Source organism: Lissotriton helveticus, chromosome 5_1 (genome assembly GCF_964261635.1).
Source record: "Lissotriton helveticus chromosome 5_1, aLisHel1.1, whole genome shotgun sequence".
In the NCBI taxonomy this organism is placed as follows: domain Eukaryota; kingdom Metazoa; phylum Chordata; class Amphibia; order Caudata; family Salamandridae; genus Lissotriton; species Lissotriton helveticus.
In genome coordinates this window covers 71,178,057-71,197,661 of record NC_136065.1, presented here as the reverse complement: position 1 = coordinate 71,197,661, position 19,605 = coordinate 71,178,057, and the positions used below count along the sequence as shown (strand labels likewise).

Genomic DNA, 19,605 nt, shown 5'->3' with positions numbered 1-19,605 from the left:
TAAAACATAGAAACATATTATAATGTTAAATAGATATGACAAATACCTAGAAATGCTATATTAAATAAATGTAAAAATAATTTACAAACAAATTACTATTTTTAATTAGAAATTAGTTATAAACAAAAGCATGAATTATTACATAAATGTAATTCTTTTCTTTTCCTACCCTATAACACCGCACAATTCACAACACACATCTAAATTTTGAATATTTACCTCCATAACCAACATAATTAACTACCAATTAAAGAAAGATTATTAATTTAAAAACAAATTAAAACAGATAACAATTAATTTATCACCCAAACGTTACCCCTATAAAACCAAAACTCACACACAAAAATAAATAAACAATTACCCTAATTAATAATGAATTGATGAATTAATATTAATGATTAACTAATTATCAATTACTTAACCATAAAATACTTTCCACCCTCTTCCCCTATAAACCCTACAGCCCACACCTAAAAATCATTACACAATTTCCATAATTAATTTTAAAATAATAAATCAATATCAAGGAACAGCTACTTAATAATTAATTAAAAATAAATTACTTCCCACCCTTTACCAGTATAAACCCCACAACTCACATCTAAAATGAATTACACAATTGCCGTATTTAATTTGTAATTATTTAATTAGTATTAATTAACAAATATCTATTAATAAATGTAAAAAAGTACTTCCCACCCTTTACACCTATAAACCCCACAACCTGCTCCTAATGAATGTACACTATTAATATAATTAATTACCGATTATTAATAATAAACAACCAATTAATAATTACTTAATAATAAATTACGTCCTACAATGAGCACTATGCAATCTAAATTAAATAAATATTAATACATTGAATAAAATCAATAATGTATGATAATGTAATTACTTCCCACCCTTTGCACCTATAAACCCCACAACCTGCTCCTAAAAAAGTAACATGGTTACCGTAATTGATTATCAATTAATTAATTAATAATAAATAACAACCAATTAATAATTAATTACTAATAAATGACTCCCCACAATTAACAATATAAAATCAAATTTTAATAAATATTAACAAATAAAAAATAATCATTAACTTATTATAAATAAATTACTTCCCACCCTATTTCCCTATAAACCCACAACTCGCTACGGAACGGAAAAATGCTGAATTTGATTAAAATAACATTGATAGCTACAAAATTTTTAACACATATATTAAAAAAACAAAAACAATATGTATACAATAAAAACATATATTTTAAACAACAATATTCTTGCAAACAATATTAATAACTTCGATATTTTTAAAAACGATATTTCTTACCTTAAAGTTGATATTTTGGACCACAACATTCTTGCTGTCGATATTTCTGTCACTATAGTGCCACCTCGATATTTGTGTAAATCGACATTTCCAACTCGATATTCTGTCTGCATACCATGGTCACAGGTTCAAATCGCAGTGGGTCCACTCAGCCTTTCATTCTTCTGGGATTGATAAAATGAGTACCATTGAGTTGGGTAACAGTAAACATCTGTTATTCAGCGCCAAGATACCCTTCTGCGTGAACGTTCACTTTACAAATACACATGGTATGTTACACACATGTTATGCTATGTGGACAGATATGTGTGTTTTACAAGAATTAAATGAAACAAAAAGAGGAGTATCCCCAACGGAGAGTTTGTTTTACAAGAATGACACAATTAAAATGAAAACCTTAATGTTCATTGAATGTAAAGGGATGCTCCATGCCAGGGAGTTCAGCCAATGCCAGATACCAGGTACCACCTCTACACCAAGATCCCGTAAAGATGCCATCTGTTTCCATGATGCCATCTGTTTCCATGACTGAGTTGAGGGTCTGTCCAATGCCAATGTAACTTGGTTACCAGCATCATTGGCTTCTAACTCACAGTCCTGGTTCACCTGACATGCCAAGACTGAAGTACCACTTTCATGCGAAGCCCAAACCCATGCTAGCACCTGAGGGTTGGCATTAAGAGTGGAGGAAGCAGCCCAGAATAAGGAGGGGTAGATGGAAGTGGTCCAGTCCAGAATAAGGAGGGGGATGGAAGTGGTCCACATTATAGAGCAGTAGATAGAAGTGGTCCAGATTAACTAGGGGTGGATGGAAGTGTTCCACATTAAGGAGTGGTGGATGAAAGTGGTCCAGATTAAGGAGGGGCAGGTTAAATTGGTACTGATTAGGGAGGTATACATGGAAATGGCTCCAAATAAGGAGGGTGGAAGGAAGTGTTCAAGATTAAGGAGGGGTAGGTGGAAGTGGTTCAGATAAGGAGGGATGGTGGAAGTGGTCCAGATTAAGAGGGGTGGATGGAAGTGGTCCGGATTAAGGAGGGGTTGATGGAAGTGGTCAAGATTAGGGAGGGGTGGGTGGAAGTGGTCCACGTGAAGGAGGGTAGGTGAAAGTGGTCCAGATTAACTAGGGGTGGATGGAAGTGATCCACATTAAGGAGCGGTGGATGGAAGTGGTCCAGATTAAGGAGGGGTGGGTGAAAGTGGTCCATATTAAGGTGGGGCAGGTGAAAGTGGTACAGATCAAGGAGGAGTAGACGGAGTGGTCCAGATGAACTAGGGGTGGATGGAAGTGTTCCAGATTAGGAGGGGTGGATGGAAGTGTTCAAGATTAGGGAGGGGTTGGTGGAAGTGGTCCAGATTAACTAGGGATGGATAGAAGTGGTCTAGATTAAGAGGGGTGAATGGAAGTGGTCCACATTAAAGAGCGGTAGATGGAAGTGGTAAAGATTAAGGACGGGTGGATTGAAGTGGTTCACATTAGGCAGGGGTAGGTGGAAGTGGTCTAGATTAAGGAGGGGTGGATATAAGTGATCCAGATTAAGGAGGCGTGGGTGGAAGCAGTCCAGATTAAAGAGGAGTTGATGGAAGTGGTCGAGATTTAAGGATGGATTAAGGAAGTGGTCCAGATTAGCTGGGGTGGATGGATGTATTCCAGATTAAGGAGGGGTGGATGAAAGTGGTCCAGATTAAGGAGGGTGGGTGGGAGTGGTCCACATTAAGAAGGTGATTCAAAAAGGGGGTGGTGATGGACAGAGTATCTGAGTCAATCAGAACACTCCTACCCAGTCAACAGATCAGGGCTTGATCCATCACCGTTTTTTAGCTCACTGCACCATCCCAGTTCAGAACCTGGCTATATGCAAATTAGTCTGTCCCTGGCCCAGTGCATCATGGGAACAGGGCAGACCAAACTACCAAGCCAATTCTTTACTGGAAAGGAAACAAGCTTCCGGGGACCGGTTTCTGGCATTACAGCCGTCTTCGGCCCGGCTTGCTTGAATCCTGATGGTGCAGTGAGCAAGGGACTCACATCTGAGCATACCCTTCCACACTTGTGGTGGCCAAAACGATTCAAAAAGGGGGTGGTGATGGACAGAGTATCTGAGTTAATCAGAACACTCCTACCCAGTCAACAGATCAGGGCACATTAAGAAGGGGCAGGTTAAATTGGTACAGATTAGGGAGGTATACATGGAAATGGTTCCAAATAAGGAGGGTGGATGGAAGTGTTCAAGATTAAGGAGGGGTAGGTGGAAGTGGTTCAGATAAGGAGGGGTGGTGGAAGTGGTCCAGATTAAGAGGGGTGGATGGAAGTGGTCCAGATTAAGGAGGGATTGTGGAAGTGGTCCAGATTAAGGAGGGGTTGATGCAAGTGGTCAAGATTAGGGAGGGGTGGGTGGTTGTGGGCCACGTGAAGGAGGGGTAGGTGAAAGTGGTACAGATTAAGGAGGGGTGGGGAAGAAGTGGTCCACATTAAGTAGGGGTGGAGGAAAGTGGTACAGATTGAGGGGTTGTTGGAAGTGGTTCACATTAAGGAGGGGTGGATGAAAGTGGAACCGATTAAGGAGAAGAGGATGGAAGTGGTCCACATTAATGAGGGTGGATTGAAGTGGAACAGATTACGGAGGGGTGGGTGGAAGTGGTCCATGTTAGAAATGGGGGTCTCTAGTTGGCAATGGCTGGCGCCAATGTCCAAATAGGGACCCTTCTTCCTAAATCAGGGCAAGTGGGCTACCCCCTTTGATACTCCCTGCTCAACCCTGTGGGAACGTAGCACGAGCAGCTAGGCCTATCTCAGAGGCAGTGTGTGAAGCGTTTATGACCACGTACAATAAGACAGTAATGACACCACATAAGGACACAACTCAGGTAGATATAGAAAAATAATATCTTTATCTAACAGTTAAACTCAAAACTCTCAAAGCGTTTCAACTACTTTAATTCACGTCAAACCGTAGGGACTCAAAGACACAACAACGTATTTACCCACAGCGTGACAGTGACTGAGTTCAGGCCCGGGGCCTACACGACCCGCTGCGCACCAGGTACCTGTCTTTGGAAGGGAAGGCAGCACGCAGCTTTTGGAAGAAGCAAAGATGGTGACAGGTGGACTCCCAGCGAACACAGGTATTGGAGGCTGGGGTCCGCAGCGTGCACTCACAGTGGTTCGGGCACTCAAGGGCAGGCGGGCACTCAGGGGCAGCAGCGTGCGGCTACGGCGGGCCGGGCTGGTGATGGCGATGACTCCCGTCGTGCAGCTCCGTGGTCGGCTCACAGCAGCAGCAGCTCTCTTAGCTGCGGTGGCCCACAGGACAAATCTCAAGGATGCAAAGTGGTCAATGGTGCGGGTGCTCAGCGGCCACAGCTCTCTCGTAGCTTCGGTGGCCCACGGGGCAAATTACGAGGTGTGGGCACTCAGCAGCTGCAGCTCTCTCTTGACAGCGGTGGCCCACAGGAGAAATCAGGATGGTGCACAGTAGCAAAGGGTGGGGGCACTCAGCGGCAGCAGCTTTCTCTTAGCTGCGGCAGCCCACGGGACAGATCATGATGGTGCACAGTAGCAAAGGGTGCGGGCACTCAGTGACAGCAGCTCTCTCTTGACTGCGGCGGCCCATGGGACAAATCACGATGGTGCACAGTAGCAAAGGGTGCGGGCACTCAGCTGCAGAGCACTCTCTTGGCTGCGGCGGCCCACGGGACAAATCACGATGATGCACAGTAGCAAAGTGTGCGGGCACTCAGCGGCAGCAGCTCTCTCTTGGCTGCGGTGGCCCATGGGACAGATCAGGGTCTCGACCAGGCGGGCACCACGGTGGACACTCAGTGGCCACAGCTCTCTCTCAACTGCAGTGGTCCACGCAGATTCAGCGGAAGGTCCAAAGGTGCCGATTCAGGCGGGCTCTCATCGGTGGCTGCTCCCTCTTAGCTGCAGCGGCCCACAAAGATCAAGCGAAAGGTTTGCAGATACAGGTTTAGGCGGGCTCTCAGTGGCGGCAGCTCTCTCTTAGCTGCAGCGGCCCACAAGGTTTAGCAAGAAGGTTCAAAGGTTCAGAGTCAGGCGGGCACTCAGCGGCGGCAATTCTCTCTTAGCTGCAGCAGCCCGCACAGGTTCAGCAAAAGTTTGGAAAGTCTCAACTCTGATTCAGGTGGGCTCTCAGTGGCGGCAGCTCTCTTTTAGCTGCAGTGGCCCGCCCAGGTTTAGCAAAAGTTCAGAAGTGCCCGGTCCGCAGCCCTCACAGTAGAACTAGAGGCTCCGGATTACTTGATGGAGGCCTCGCCTGCAAGTAGAACTCCTCGCACAGGAGTTCGGACGGGGTGAAGTCTAATGTCCCTGAGACTTCTGCAGGAGGCACTCTAGATTTAGGCCCTCGGGTAGTTACTTCAGCAAGCTTGATGAAAGTTGCAAAGTCCTTTCCTCTGTTCACTCGGACAGAGTTTCTTTTGACATCCAGAAGAAACACACTTGGCCAAAGTTCCAGCGCAGCATTTTATACCTAAAAAATCTTTGTTCTCTAAGGTTGCAAATCACTGACTCTGGTCAGAACCAGTTCGGTGGGGTCAGGGAGCACTTGGTTTACGAGGTGACATCCTGCCCTTTCAGAATGAGGGGGTCTGCTATCAGACACCCAGTGGGAGGTGGAGCCATCATTCACCTTGCCAGACACGGCCCTGCCCGGATCGAAGAGTCACCTCTCCCCATGCTCTGAATACCGATCTCTCTCTCCAGCCAGGTCTGGCCCAGCTGGCCCTTCTGCTCCAAATCCAGCCGGCCAATACACTTACGCACGACAGCCCATAGTAAAGCTTAGGGGAGAAACTACCACGTTTTCAGGAAAGGTATTTCAACACATTTAATATATGAATGGTCCTTACTAAAATGTGCCCCTCAGTGGCCTGAGCATATACATATCAAACTCGAGGGTCCTATCAGGTTCCTAGGACCCGATAGGATGATAGAAAGCAATCTTTAACTGGCCCATCCTGGCCTATGAGAATGGATCGTTTTGCAGTAGCGACAGTGAAATGGAGGGTAACTCACTATTGAAACAGGCTACGCCGATGTAGGCTTTATAGTTAAACTCATTCATACAGTCATTTATATGCGGGGAGGATTCGCGCCGTGGCACTAAGTAGCAGTGGCACGGTGCCCAGAACATCTAGATCCAGCCAATATAAAAGATAGGGAAAGTAGAGAGGAAGGGAGACCCACGCCAATTATGCCAGGTCTAACAGTCCACATTAAGGAGGGGTAGGTGAAAGTGGTCCAGATTAAGGAGGGGTGGATTGAAGTGGTACAGATTAAGGAAGGGTGGGTGGAAGTCATACAGATTAAGGAGGGGTGGATGGAAGTGGTCCAGATTAAGGAGGGGTGGATGAAAGTGGTTCACATTAAGGAGGGGTGGGTGGAAGTGGTCCACATTAAGAAGGGGTCGGTGAAAGTGGTACAGATTGAGGAGGGGCGGGTGGCACCAGATCTCCCCTGTGATATTGTGCTCAGATGACCAAAATCCATTACTGAGGTACCACCTTCATGCCAAGCCCAAGGTCAGGCTGACATTCAATGGAGAGGAGGTGGTCTGGATTAGGGAGGAGGGTGGGTGGATTAGTGCCCCCCCCGGATGCCCTGGCATGCTTGTGAAGAAGGCTGGAGTGGTGCTGTGAGTCTAGGATCCTTGTACACACACTCATTCATGGTCAGGTCACACTCAAGCACATCTCGACTCTTGTTCCCACTGTGACCTCCTCTGTTTGTGTTTTTGTACAGAGGCGCCCGGAGCATCCACAGAGCCTGTCACAGCCAGGGGCCTACGTCACTGGGAGATCCTCCTCATCTGCCTGGGGACCATCTCTGGCACGGCACTGGTTCTCGTCTTGAGCTTTACGGTAAGAGGGGGAAATATTAGATTCTATACAGTTGTAATGTTTGTGTGAGTATTAGTGGACTCACGGAGCAGGATGGAGTCACAAAAATAAGAGTCACATCAAATTTGAATTATTATCACTTGTAAAGCTGTATACAATCAAAGAAAGAATTTGTATAAATCATAGACTGAAATAATCTGCTTCAGGGGCTTCCTTCTAAGGTGGGTTTAGTCCATGACAACTAGGTATCATACTCCTTTTAATTTGAGGCGGGCTCTCTGGTTCCCTATATATCACTCTCTAGTTTTAAATGTCTAAAGAATGCATAACTATAAGTTTTCAGGCGTGTCAAATACATGTTCTTTCTACCGTCATTGGTAACACGTTTTGGTTTGTTATGTTAATACATTTCTGAGAGCGCTTGACTGTGCAGAGGCTTCTTGGCGCTAGCTTTGATGCTATCGAGAAGAAACCGGGAAACAAGGAGGATTGAAGCTCATTTTGCATCGACAGACCAGGGTTTCAAAGCCTTTCTAAACATCAGTAGATTGGGCCTGGCTCTAGTGTGCAGGGGAGAGAGTTCCAAGCCTTTGCTGCTCCAATTACAAAACTTCCTCGACCCCAGGAGGATCTTTTAAACCTGGAGACTGCCGCACATGTCGCTCCTGTGGACCGTAGTATTCTACCGGGGGGGTGCCTGCGGAAGCGGTTTTTAAGAAAAAGTGGACCTGGGTTGGGCAATGCTTGATAAGGGGCACATAGAGCTTTGAAGGTCAATCTCTGTCTTACCCGCAGCCAGGGTCACTTCCCGATAGATGTCGACACGGACTGATATCTTTGAATCTTCAATATCAGTCGGGCTGCGGTCATTTTCATCAATTGAAGGCTGGTCAGTAGGTGCTGATGCAGGTTTAGATACAGTCTATTGCAGTAGTCTGTGTTAGTCAGTACTCATGAGCTGACCATAGTATTTCACGGATCCGAGGGGATAAAAGTTAGGATTTTTTATGGTCCTTAATGTATGAAATGAAGAGGATGCCATAGCAGTGACATGATCAGTAAAAGCAAGTTTGTTATCAAGTATTACCCTAAAAATCCAGGCCGTAATAACTGGTCACAGAAGTATCCCCAAATCCTGCGGCCACCAACTTGGGGTTCAAAGGACCAATGAGAGCCAGAGAGCAAAACCTCAGCTTTTCAGAAGTTCAATTCTGACCGGTTCCATTCATCCAGGTGCCCAGAGCCAGCATGCAGCCATGGAACCCGGGATCCTGTCTCACTTGTGTCAGCGTAGGATGTGAGGGGAAAACCCTGTGATCTAATGACTTCTGCTAAGGGTGACTTGGACATTAAGCAAGGTGGAGCCAAGCGAGGACCCGGGGAACCCTGCAAGGAAGTGAGGAAGGCTCTGAGAACACACTCTCTGAACGCCACTGACTGTTCTCTGCCCCAGAGAAACGATCTCGGCAATACCTGGGCTGCCCCAGTAATGCCAATCACGGCCAGCCGGTCCATCAGCAGCCCATGGTTCATGGTATCAAAGGCCGCAGATAGATCTAAGAGGATGAGGGCTGCTCTATCGCCTCCATCAAGGGACTGTAAACCCGGTATTTGTAAAGTGCAAACTACTCACTCTGAGGGTTTCAAAGCGCTGGGGGCCGTCGGGAGATTAAGTAAGCTACTGTCCAGAGTCCCATGGTGCTGAGCTGCCGCTGGCGCCGGGTATTGAGGCGTAAACCCTGCGCTCTGGAGTCAGCCGCCCTGGCCGGTGCGCCACACCTCTCCCTCTAATCTCCCCAGTAGCTTTGATCAGGGCTGACTCTGTACCTGGGCCACTGCGGAATCCAAACTGAGTAAGATGGAATGAATTGTTATGCAGAGTGTGATTTGACAATTCTTTGTTCAGGATTTTTTCCAGCTTCCGACTGCCTTTTCGTGCTGGACAGACCGACACGAAAAGGCAGTGAAAAGCTGCCATTGTACTCCCTCGGTCGCACAGAGGTGACTGGGAGAGTACTGGAGGATTTCCGGACTGCGGACAGGCTGTCTGAGCCTGTCATCCGCAATCCGGAAATCCGAGTCGGATTCCTTCCTGACCGAGCCCATGGCAATGACTGATTCGGTCGGAAGGGCTCCGAATATGGTTCGGAGCCCTTCCGGCCGAAATCGGAATTGGCCCCTGTGTGTTAATGTACACAATCCCTCTTTAACTTTTTAAAAAACATTTCAGAGGTTTAGGATTGTTTTGGTTTCTGGAGCCTCCTTCAGTCACTGTTGTGGTTCTGTTGTATTTTAAGCGTGTCAATAATACTCATAAAAAAGCATGCCTGGAGATGTCTCTCTTACTATCAGGTCAGATATAACATAACACAAGTATTTGTAAAGTTCACAGTCACTTTTTGGAGTAATAGATGTTTCCTGTTATCCATCTCAATGGTATCCATGTTATTAACCTCAGAAGTATGGAAGGCTGAATGGACCGGTCAAGATTTGAATCTGTGACCATGAGGTCAAACACAGGCCCTTATCGTGGACACATTAGTCCACTAAGCCACCAGACCCTGCACATAAGTGTACAAGCTGTAACCCTGTAGTTGTGCACTCACTGACAACAGAGACAGACACAGAGACGCAGGGCCAGTGCACTCAATGACCATAGAGAGCACCATGGAAAGCAAGACAAGCTTCTCCCACTAACCATAGAGACATACACAGAAACAGACACAGCAACGCAGGGCCAGTGCACTCAATGATCCTAGAGTGCAACATTGATGGCAAGAAAGATGCCTCTAGCTAACCATATAGACATACAAAGAAGCAGACACAGTAACGCTGGCCCAGTGCACTCAATGATCATAGAGAGCATTGTGGATGCTGGCAAGACAAACGTCTCTGTTGTATTCCCATGTGCATTTTCCTTTAAGGCTGGGTTCTATTTGGATCTCTAGTATGTGGAGGTTCTATGTTAAGGTTTGTAGGCAGTTACCCGTTGGCCTTGATGGGGGCACCAGCATCTCTCTGTGTCTTTCATTAAACCTTTATTTGATTCAATTATTACATCTTGTGGACAGTGACACTTCCATTACAACAGTTGGCGACGTTTGGCTGACCGGAGAAGAAGACATAGAGTGAGCCAGGAGCTCAGCTGGTGGAGAGAACAACGCGTGCAGAGGATTTTACTTTTCGTTAAAAAAAAGTAATTAGAGATTACTTGCATCGCAAAAAAAAAAAGGAAAGGAAGAGTTAAAAAAAGGACTTAAGAAAAAGAATAAGGCCGAGTCAAGGGACAAGTGAAAATTGAGAAAAGAACTTAAAGAAACTCGAGTTTGGAAACGTGAGTAAAAGACTTGATCAATTGTTGAGCTTGAGATTGAGAAGAAGTTGTGTTAAAAGCAACATTATGGCAAATAGCAAATGGTTATAAAGAAGCGGCACGTTTGAGCGTTGGATGCGATATTTGAAAAGTTGTTTACTCACAGTGTGGTGGAGCGTGGACATCGCGAGCAGAGTGGAACACAGCGTAACTGAGGACGAACACGCTAAGTGACTTGAAGAAAAAGTAAGAGATACGCTCACAGCGTGTGATGGAAGACCCATGGCGCATGACGTGTGACACTTAACCTTTACGTGAAAAACGGGGCGGCCATCTTAAGTAAAGAAAGATTTGCCGGGTTGCTAGGTAACGCCAAGGTGAGCCAAAGAGGGTCGGAACTAAGCAGAAGAGCGGAAAAAGAAGAAAAAAGGTGACAAAATGTGTCTGTAAAAGATAAGAAGACGATGAGGTTTGAGAGTGTGGAGGAAGCACAATACAAGGATAAAAAAAGACTTGGCAATTCTGTGAAGCGTACGAGGAAAGTTAGGAATGAGACTTTCTATATCACATAAAAAAGGGGGTATGTTTGTTGAATCACATAAATTGGAAAGAATTTTGCAATATGGAAGGGCAAAATGTAATAATGCCACCACTATTCTTGCAACAGAGCGGTGAACAACCAATAGAGTGGGATGAGTGGGTGGAAATTTTTGAGAATTATTTAGAGGCATTGGATGGAAAAGATTTTAGCACAGTGAGGAAGAAAGCGTTACTTTTAAGCACATTAGGGAAAGAGGGGCAACATGCCTTTAAGTACTTACCGGTAGGCACGAATGCAGATGGGAGAGTGATAACAAATGTCTATCAAGAGGCTAAGGCAAGGCTCAAGAAACAATACTCAAAAGAAGTGAATATTGTAATGGTTAGACACAAGTTCTATACGCAACCACAGAGACAGGATGAGACGATCGATCAGTTTGTTACACGTTTACGTGAACTGTCCTTGAAGTGCAATTTGGTGAAATGAGGGATGAGATGATAAGAGACCAGTTAATAGTCCAGTGTAAGAATAAAAAGATGCAGGAGTAACTATGGGCAGCAAAGAACCCATCACTGCAAAACGCAATAGACATAGCAAAAGTAGTAGAGGAGTCAAGTGCATGCATGAGGGAGATGGAAAAAAAGGATGTGACAAAAGAAAATGTGTCTTGTGTGGAGCCAGAAGAAGGTGTAGCAGCAGTAGGTGTAAAGAAGTCGAGTGGAAAGAGTGAGAGTGGTGTAGAGGGGTATAGCGGAGATGTATCTTCTAGTAACACTATGCCTTACAGAAATACAGGAAGAAGATGTACGAGGTGTGGTAGTACGTATCACACTTCAGAGTATAAAAAATGTTTTGCGATTGATAAAGAATGTAGGAAGTGCGGCAAGAGAGGTCATTTTATGAAAATGTGTGGAAGAGGAATTAGAGTGAAAGTGGCTGTTGTACAAGAAGGGTGTGTTGGAAGTGGTTTCCAAGGAAAAGTAGAAGGTGCAAATAAGATCTTGTGTGTGGATGAAGAGGGGCAAGATATGGAGCCAGGTCGGAGGATGAGACCAATGGCATTGTTTGATATTCAAGGGAAGAGTGTGTAGTTGATGGTCGATCCAGGATCGTTTTGGACAATTATTCCAGAGTGCTTGGATAAAGAAAGGTGGTCGGAAGTTGAATTAAGACCGAATGATACAAACCCTTGTGGTTATCAGGGTGAAAGAATAGATATAGTAGGGTTTATGTTAACAAGGATCACTTTTAAGAGTAGGACTGTGGTGGGAAAGGTATATGTTGCACAATCTGGTCCACCGATTTTAGGGTGGGGTCACCAGTATGATCTACACATTGTAATAGATCCGAGGGCTAAAGATCAAGTCATGGTAGTGAGGGAAGTATCAACTGAAACCATCATAGAGGGTGTTGCTAGTTTGTTTAGAGAGGAAATTGGGGAACTAATGGGATATGTTCACACAATTGTACTGAAACACGATGCTGTTCCCATGCAACATAGAGTCAGGAAGGTTCCCATCATAGCCAGAAGTGAAGTGAAGAAAATGTTAAATGACATGTTGGAGCAAGGAGTAATTGAACAAGTGGAGACTTCGAGTTGGATTTCGCCAGTAGTCATCACGACCAAGTCTGACGGCAAATACAGATTTTGTGTGGACTTGCGCACCCTGAACCAGAACATAATTGTTGACAATTTTCCACTTCCCAACATTAATGAATTGATCTTGTTGCTAAAAGGGGATAGGTTCTTCACAAAATTAGATTTACGTAGTGCGTAGCATCAAATTAGGTTGCACGATGAATCAAAGTCATTGACAGCGTTTATTACCTCAGAGGGCGTTTTTCAATTTACTCGGATGCCTTTTGGGCTGGCGTCCGCTGCTGGAGTGTTCCAGCGTATGATGGGCTCAATTCTGGGAGGGATAAGGAATGTTGTATATTTCCAAGATGCTGTTTTGCTGTTTGGTGGTACGATTGAAGAACACAATGTTATACTTCATGAGGTGTTGAATAGAATGGAGTGTGCAGGTTTGACGTTGAAGAAAGAAAAATGCAAGTTTGCAGTCGAAGAGGTGGAGTACCTGGGGTATACGCTTTCTGCGGATGGAGTAAGACCTAAGCGTGATTTGGTGGAGTCAATAAGGAAGGCACCTATGACTGAAGACAAGGACCAATTGAGATCTTTCTTAGGTCTAATTGAATATTATGCAAAGTTCGTACGAAACTTTGCGGATAAGACAGAGAAAATATGAGTTTTGCTTAGGAAAGGTTGTAAATTTGTCTGGGGTGAAGAACAAGAGAAGGTGTTTAAGGATATTAAAAGGGAAGTATGTGAAGCTGGAATACTTACTCCGTGCGATACAAAGTTGGTTTCAGTCTTAACCGTTGATGCAAGTGCGGTGGGTTTGGGTGCAGTTTTGTCCCAAATACACCCAATGGGAGTGAAAACAGTTGCATTTGCTTCAGGAACATTGACCATGTCAGAGAGAAATTATTCCATCATTGAGAGGGAGGCGTTGGCGGCTGCATGGGGATGTGAATATTTTGGAATGTACTTGTGGGGTTTCAACTTTAGACTACAGACTGATCACAGGCCATTAGTGAAGATACTGTCGCCAGGCGGAGCAGGGAAGGGTTCTGCACGTTTAGCGAGGTTGGCAGCAAGAATGCAAGAGTTTCTTTATAAAGTTGAATATATTCCTGGGTGGAAGAACTGTCAAGCAGATGGACTTTCAAGACTTCCTTTGCCTTGGGATGAGGTGGATAGGAAAGGAGTGGAAAAATTTGTAACAGAGGGCTCGGTTGCAGCAATAAGTGATTTGGTTGAAATGTGCAATGGAGCTGTCAGTAAGTCACAATGGAGTGAGTGTATGGTTAAAGATGAGGTGATGCGTGGTGTAAAGGAGCATATTGTGAAGGGGCGAGACGTGAGAGCACCCTTGCACCTGCAGTTAGACCGTATTTGAAGGTTTTAGAGGAATTGTCAATTTATGATGAAGAAGAAAGTATTGTGATGAAGGATGACAAGTTCATTCCTCCGCAGGATTTGAGGTTTGTGTTTAAACTTGCGCATGAGGGGCATTTGGGTCAATCCCTTACCAAGAAAAGGTTGAGGGAGCATTTTTGGTGGCCTGCGATGGATCAGAACGTATCTGAGTGGGTTGAAAGGTACGCAGAATGTATAGAGAGTGAAAAGAGATTGAAGGTGGGCAGTCAGTCTTCTTTAGGAGAAATTGTGGACCCTGATTTACCTTGCATACTGTGTGTATGGATTATATTGGACCTTTCAGGACTTTTTCTTTGGACTTAAAGTTTGCGTTGGTGATGGTTGATGTCACTTCTAAATGGATTATTGTGAAGTTTTGTAGGGAGATAACTACAAAAACTACTATTAAAATTTTAGAGGAGATTTTTAGGGAAGAGGGTTATCCTGTTAAGTTGATAACTGACAACGGGACGCAGTTGACCTCGGATGAGATGGTAAGGTATCTGAATTCTTGTGGGATTGTTCATTCTAGGACATCTTTGTACAACCCACAAGGAAATGGTATAGTGGAAAGGGCAAACCGAATGGTGAAAGGTGTAATTCAATTGGCGGTGTCTTCTAGATCTGGAATAAGAGAATTGGTGAATTATTTAGTATGGGCTTTTCGGACCGTTGAGAATGGGTCCACTGGGAAGATACCGTTTGTAGTCATGAGAGGGCATACGGCAAGCACGAAGCTAATTCCTGCCTGGATGAAAGATTGTATTGGCATGGCTGATGTGGTTGGTAGGGACAGTATTAGTGAGTCTTTGGTTGAGAAGAGCCGGATTAAAGTTAATGATATGGTGAAGGTTAAGCCAGGTCGTATTTGCGGTGGTTTAACAAAATTTAGAGGTCCTTTCAGAGTGAGATCGGTGCATAACAAGTTTGTCGCTTTATGTAATGGTGAACATTGGAATTTAAGAAGGGTAGCACTGTACAAGAAAAGTGTTTGTGATGGACTGGATGGAAGTGTGGGGAACAATGGCAGTCCTGTGTTAAGCCAATCCGAAAAGAGCAACAGAAGGGACATAATCTCTTCTGAAAACAGTCCTAAGCGTGTTCAGAGAAACAGACGCATGCCTAATTATTTACAAGATTATTACTGTGATGATACATGATTTCCTTTTATTTTTATGTATGCTTATATGGTTGTAACCTTTTTATTTTCACTACTTTGTTTTTGTTTTCTTGTTTTTTTAAGATGAGGAAGGGAAGAGGATATGTTGTATTCCTATGTGTATTTTCCTTTAAGGCTGGGTTCTATGTGGATCTCTAGTATGTGGAGGTTCTATGTTAAGGTTTGTAGGCAGTTACCCGTTGGCCTTGATGGGGGCACCAGCATCTCTCTGTGTCTTTCATTAAACCTTTATTTGATTCAATTATTACATCTTGTGGACAGTGACACTTCCATTACAACAGTCTCCCACTAACCATAGAGACACACAGAAGCAGACACAGCGACGCAGGGCCAGTGCACTCAATGACCATAGAGAGCACCATGGATGGAAAGGAAGATGTTTCTTTCTAACCATAGAGACATACACAGAGATGGCAAGCAGTGCATTCAGTGATTATAGCAGTATGCATTGGTGGCAAGAACAGTGTCTCTCACTGATCATAGAGACAGACACAACGTGCAAGGGCAGTGTATTCAGTGATCATAGAGACATCCATTTGATGGCAAGAAAGGTGTCTCTCATTGATCCACTGCTGCCAAGGGCGGGCACTCACTATTCATAGAGATATCCACAGATGGCAAGAAAGGTGTCCCTTACAGACCCTACTGACATATATATGGACATGTATGGATGGAAAGAGTGGTGCTTCCAATTGACGAGAGGGCCCGCCACAAAGACAGAAAGACAGGTGCCTGACTTAACCGCTCAAAATTATAGATATGTCCTACTGGATGAGTTCACTAATCCTTTTACAGTTGTAGAATTGTAAGTCAGATTTCAGCACTCGATACTGAGTGACCAAACAGTGGATGGGATACATAGCATTCAGTTCTCAGGCATCCTGCCTTCCATGACTCCAATTTAACTACAAAGGTGGAGGCAGGACACAGCCTATTCAAGTGTAATTCGGGCTGGTTACAGCTCCACCCTCTCATGTTGTCAGTGATGGGCCATCCAGGCACACCTAATCTCTTTATTGTGTGTGGCAGTCTAGGAGGAATACACAAAGCCCAACAGTCAGCTACACCCAGTCATGTGATCCAGGGACAGGCTACAGGTACTAAATGGCTATGGAAGGAAAATGCTAAATTCTAGAAGTGGCATTTTAGATTACAATGCCAGCAACACCAAACATGAAATGGTTCCCTGTTCCGTTTTGGAAATTACAGATTAAGATTTTTTTAACCCAGCATTTGAAATTACAAATTAAGATATTTTTAATCCAGCATTGTAATTTTAGCATTTCAATTGACGTTTTGACACTGAGTCCACTAATTAGCATACTATTGGTTTAATCACTATGCAAGCTGGGTAATGTAGTTCCATTGATCACCAGGGGCTCACTTTAACATTAGTCAGTCATCCAATCTTATACATATGTTGTTTGGTTCATGGTTTATACCTTGTTGGGAATCGTAAAATGATTTCAGACACACAATTCATTTGGGTCTAGTTGAGGGTTATCATTTAGTTTACCATTGGTGTTTCACTTTTTCGCATGGATATATTTGCTTTCCTTTTGGATTTCTGGTTCACTAAGGATGCGGATTGCTATCACGAAGCATGATTCCTTTTATCTCCCTTTAAAGACTCTCTCTTTTTCTGAATCTGTGTGCTTCCCTCCAAGACTGCAGATATTCTCTTGTCTGTAAGAAATTGGGTGTTGGTTGACTGGGGCGTGAACCTTGGTCAAGCAGCAATCACAATCCTTGTCAGATGGTAGTTAGCACCTCTTGCTTGAAGCCTGAGATGCGTAGCCATGCATGGCATCTAAGTAGGACACTAGTGTTCATTGCTTCCCGTCCTTGGAATCTGCAATGACGACGCAGGCTCTTGTGTCGCAACCTCACTGTATCTCCTCGGAACCAACATCTACAGCTGGCCCAAAAAGCTGCTTTGCGTGCAGAGGGCCTAACTAATTTTTCCGCTCCCCCAACAGTATTCCACAAACACGAGGATACTGTTGTCGCTCCTTGTATAGAGGAGGCTCCAAACAAGCTGGAGCAGACAATTCAGCTTCCTTTAAAACAAATACACAAACATCCTCAAATAGAGGATATTTTAGAGGAGGCTACAGAGGCAACAACACCAAGGGAAGAGGTTGAGGTAATAACAACAATCGAACCTCTCCCACCACATGTAGTATCACTTTACTAGGGACTTAGCAGTAAATTACATAAGCCAGTTGGGGATAAGCCAATGTTTCATGTTTAAGGGAGAGACAGCGCAGGCACTTTAGCATTGGTTAGCTGTGGTAAAGTGAACAGAGCTCTTAGGCCGTCAAGAACGAGGTCAGCAAAAATGAATGAGGAAGGCATAAAGTTTGGGGGAAGACCACCCTAAGGCTAATAGGTCTGACAAAAAGCTGCTTCCAACATTTAGCCAATGTCAAGCGGGTTGGTGCAGAGTGGTAACTGGGGAGTTCTTAAGGGTCCAGTTGATGTGAGGGTTTGGCCAATGGAGGAACGTCAATAGACTGGGTGGTGTTGACAATGTTACATTGGGGAGAGATACACTGTGTGGGAGTCTCTGAACTGGGGGCTCTTGCGTTTGTGCATTTAACGTGTTTTGGGTGCTCTTCCTGGAGAACAAAGGGGATGTAGGTTGGATGTATAGGGGGTACACAAGAGACCCTAGAGATACATCTGTGCAGGGGCCACAAAGATTGGGATCGCTGCTGGCTGTACATAGGGATATGCTTCAGGGCGGCTGGTTCGCATGCCGTTCACTTACATCACAGAGAGATAGGGAGAGGACTGTACCTTTTCATCTGTGCTCACCTGAAGTTACCTTTTCTGTTTTTACAGGTTGGTTTCTATTTGAATGCCGGGCGGAGTTCCTTCTACAACATACGAAACTGAGGAGCGAGCCGAGGGCCCACCAGCTTCATCGACCCTCACTCTGCATGAATGCACATCTCCGCTCTCATGACCCCTGACCTGAGCTCCTCCACCAGTCGCATGGCATGGGGTGGAATCTACGGTGGCAGATCTGCCTGAAAAGCACCGCATGTATAAGAAGTCTGAGCCACAATAGGATATGAGCCACAAGCCGCCTTCCACCTCCCTTGACTACTCAGGACATTGATTAACGATATCTGCTACCATGGACATATAGCCGGTGACACTCTGAAAAAAGATGGGCCATTCTGGCAAATGGCCCGGGGGCTACCTCTGACTTATAGCTGTCAGCAGTGAGGTGAACAGCTGTACCATGCTGGAAGATGGAACATCTGCAGCTTTCTCCTATAGCTGGAATCAATGCTATGGACAACTGTACAGTGGATCTAGCGTTGCCTAACTCCAAGAGACAGCAGTACTCTATGGGACAGCTCTTCCTATAGCAAGACTCACGGGCTACATGTGCCTACAGAGCAGCTGGCAGCCTCAAAGGTCACAGAACAGTGGGTCGAGCCTCCAGCAAACAGATTCTGTATGTACAGGATAAACAGGTAATGGAGAGCCATGCCTCAGACAGCAGAGTTATCCCTCGGGTTACACCGATCCTACCAGCTCAGGCCTCCGAACTCATAGCTATAATCAGCTGAACCCCCGAGAAGCAGCAGTGCTATCCACCGAGTTACACTGATTTGCCATCCTTGGTCCTCAGAAAGCAGAATTGCCTTTTAGGATATCCTGATTCAGGACTCTGACAGCAGAGATATCGCTCAAACTGCTCAGAACTTAAACTTACAGAGGAATACATCACTCTACAAAGCTCTCAGCAGCCAAGCTGAGCAACACCCCAGGTTACACACATGTCGAGAAAAAGCATCAGGCAGCAGAGATCTTATGTCACACATCTCTCATGGGCTGAAGCCTCAGACAGCAGAGCTATCTCTTACGTGACACAGCTCTCATGGGCTGAAGCCTCAGACAGCAGAGCTATCTCTTACGTGACACAGCTCTCATGGGCTGAAGCCTCAGACAGCAGAGCTATCTCTTAAGTGACACATCTCTCATGGGCTGAAGCCTCAGACAGCAGAGCTATCTCTTACGTGACACAGCTCTCATGGGCTGAAGCCTCAGACAGCAGAGCTATCTCTTACGTGACACGTCTCTCATTGGCTGAAGCCTCAGACAGCAGAGCTATCTCTTACTTGACACATCTCTCATGGGCTGAAGCCTCAGACAGCAGAGCTATCTCTTACGTGAGTCATCTCTCATGGGCTGAAGCCTCAGACAGCAGAGCTATCTCTTCAGTGACACAGCTCTCACAGGTCTCAGACAGCAGAGTTATCTCTCCTGCAGAACAGCGCTCATGGCCTCAGCCCTTCAACGTCTCAGCTCAGTCTGTAGCCCTTTGTTGCCTCCTCTGCTGGTTTACCATATTGGTGACCATCTCTGGTCAATCAATGGT

The 19,605-nt window shown here is 45.0% G+C and overlaps 1 protein-coding gene across 1 annotated transcript in view; it reads left to right on the top strand.

The window, feature by feature from the left end:
• The window catches only part of LOC144752962 (uncharacterized), a 48,352-nt gene extending 29,942 nt beyond the window's left edge, over positions 1 to 18,410 (top strand). The window contains exons 2-3 of the mRNA XM_078640768.1: positions 7,089 to 7,207; positions 18,054 to 18,410. Of these exons, the coding sequence (XP_078496894.1) occupies positions 7,089 to 7,207; positions 18,054 to 18,107 (173 nt within the window). The 3' untranslated portion in view covers positions 18,108 to 18,410. The remainder of the gene's footprint in view (positions 1 to 7,088; positions 7,208 to 18,053) is intronic.
• The last annotated feature ends 1,195 nt before the right edge of the window (positions 18,411 to 19,605 follow it).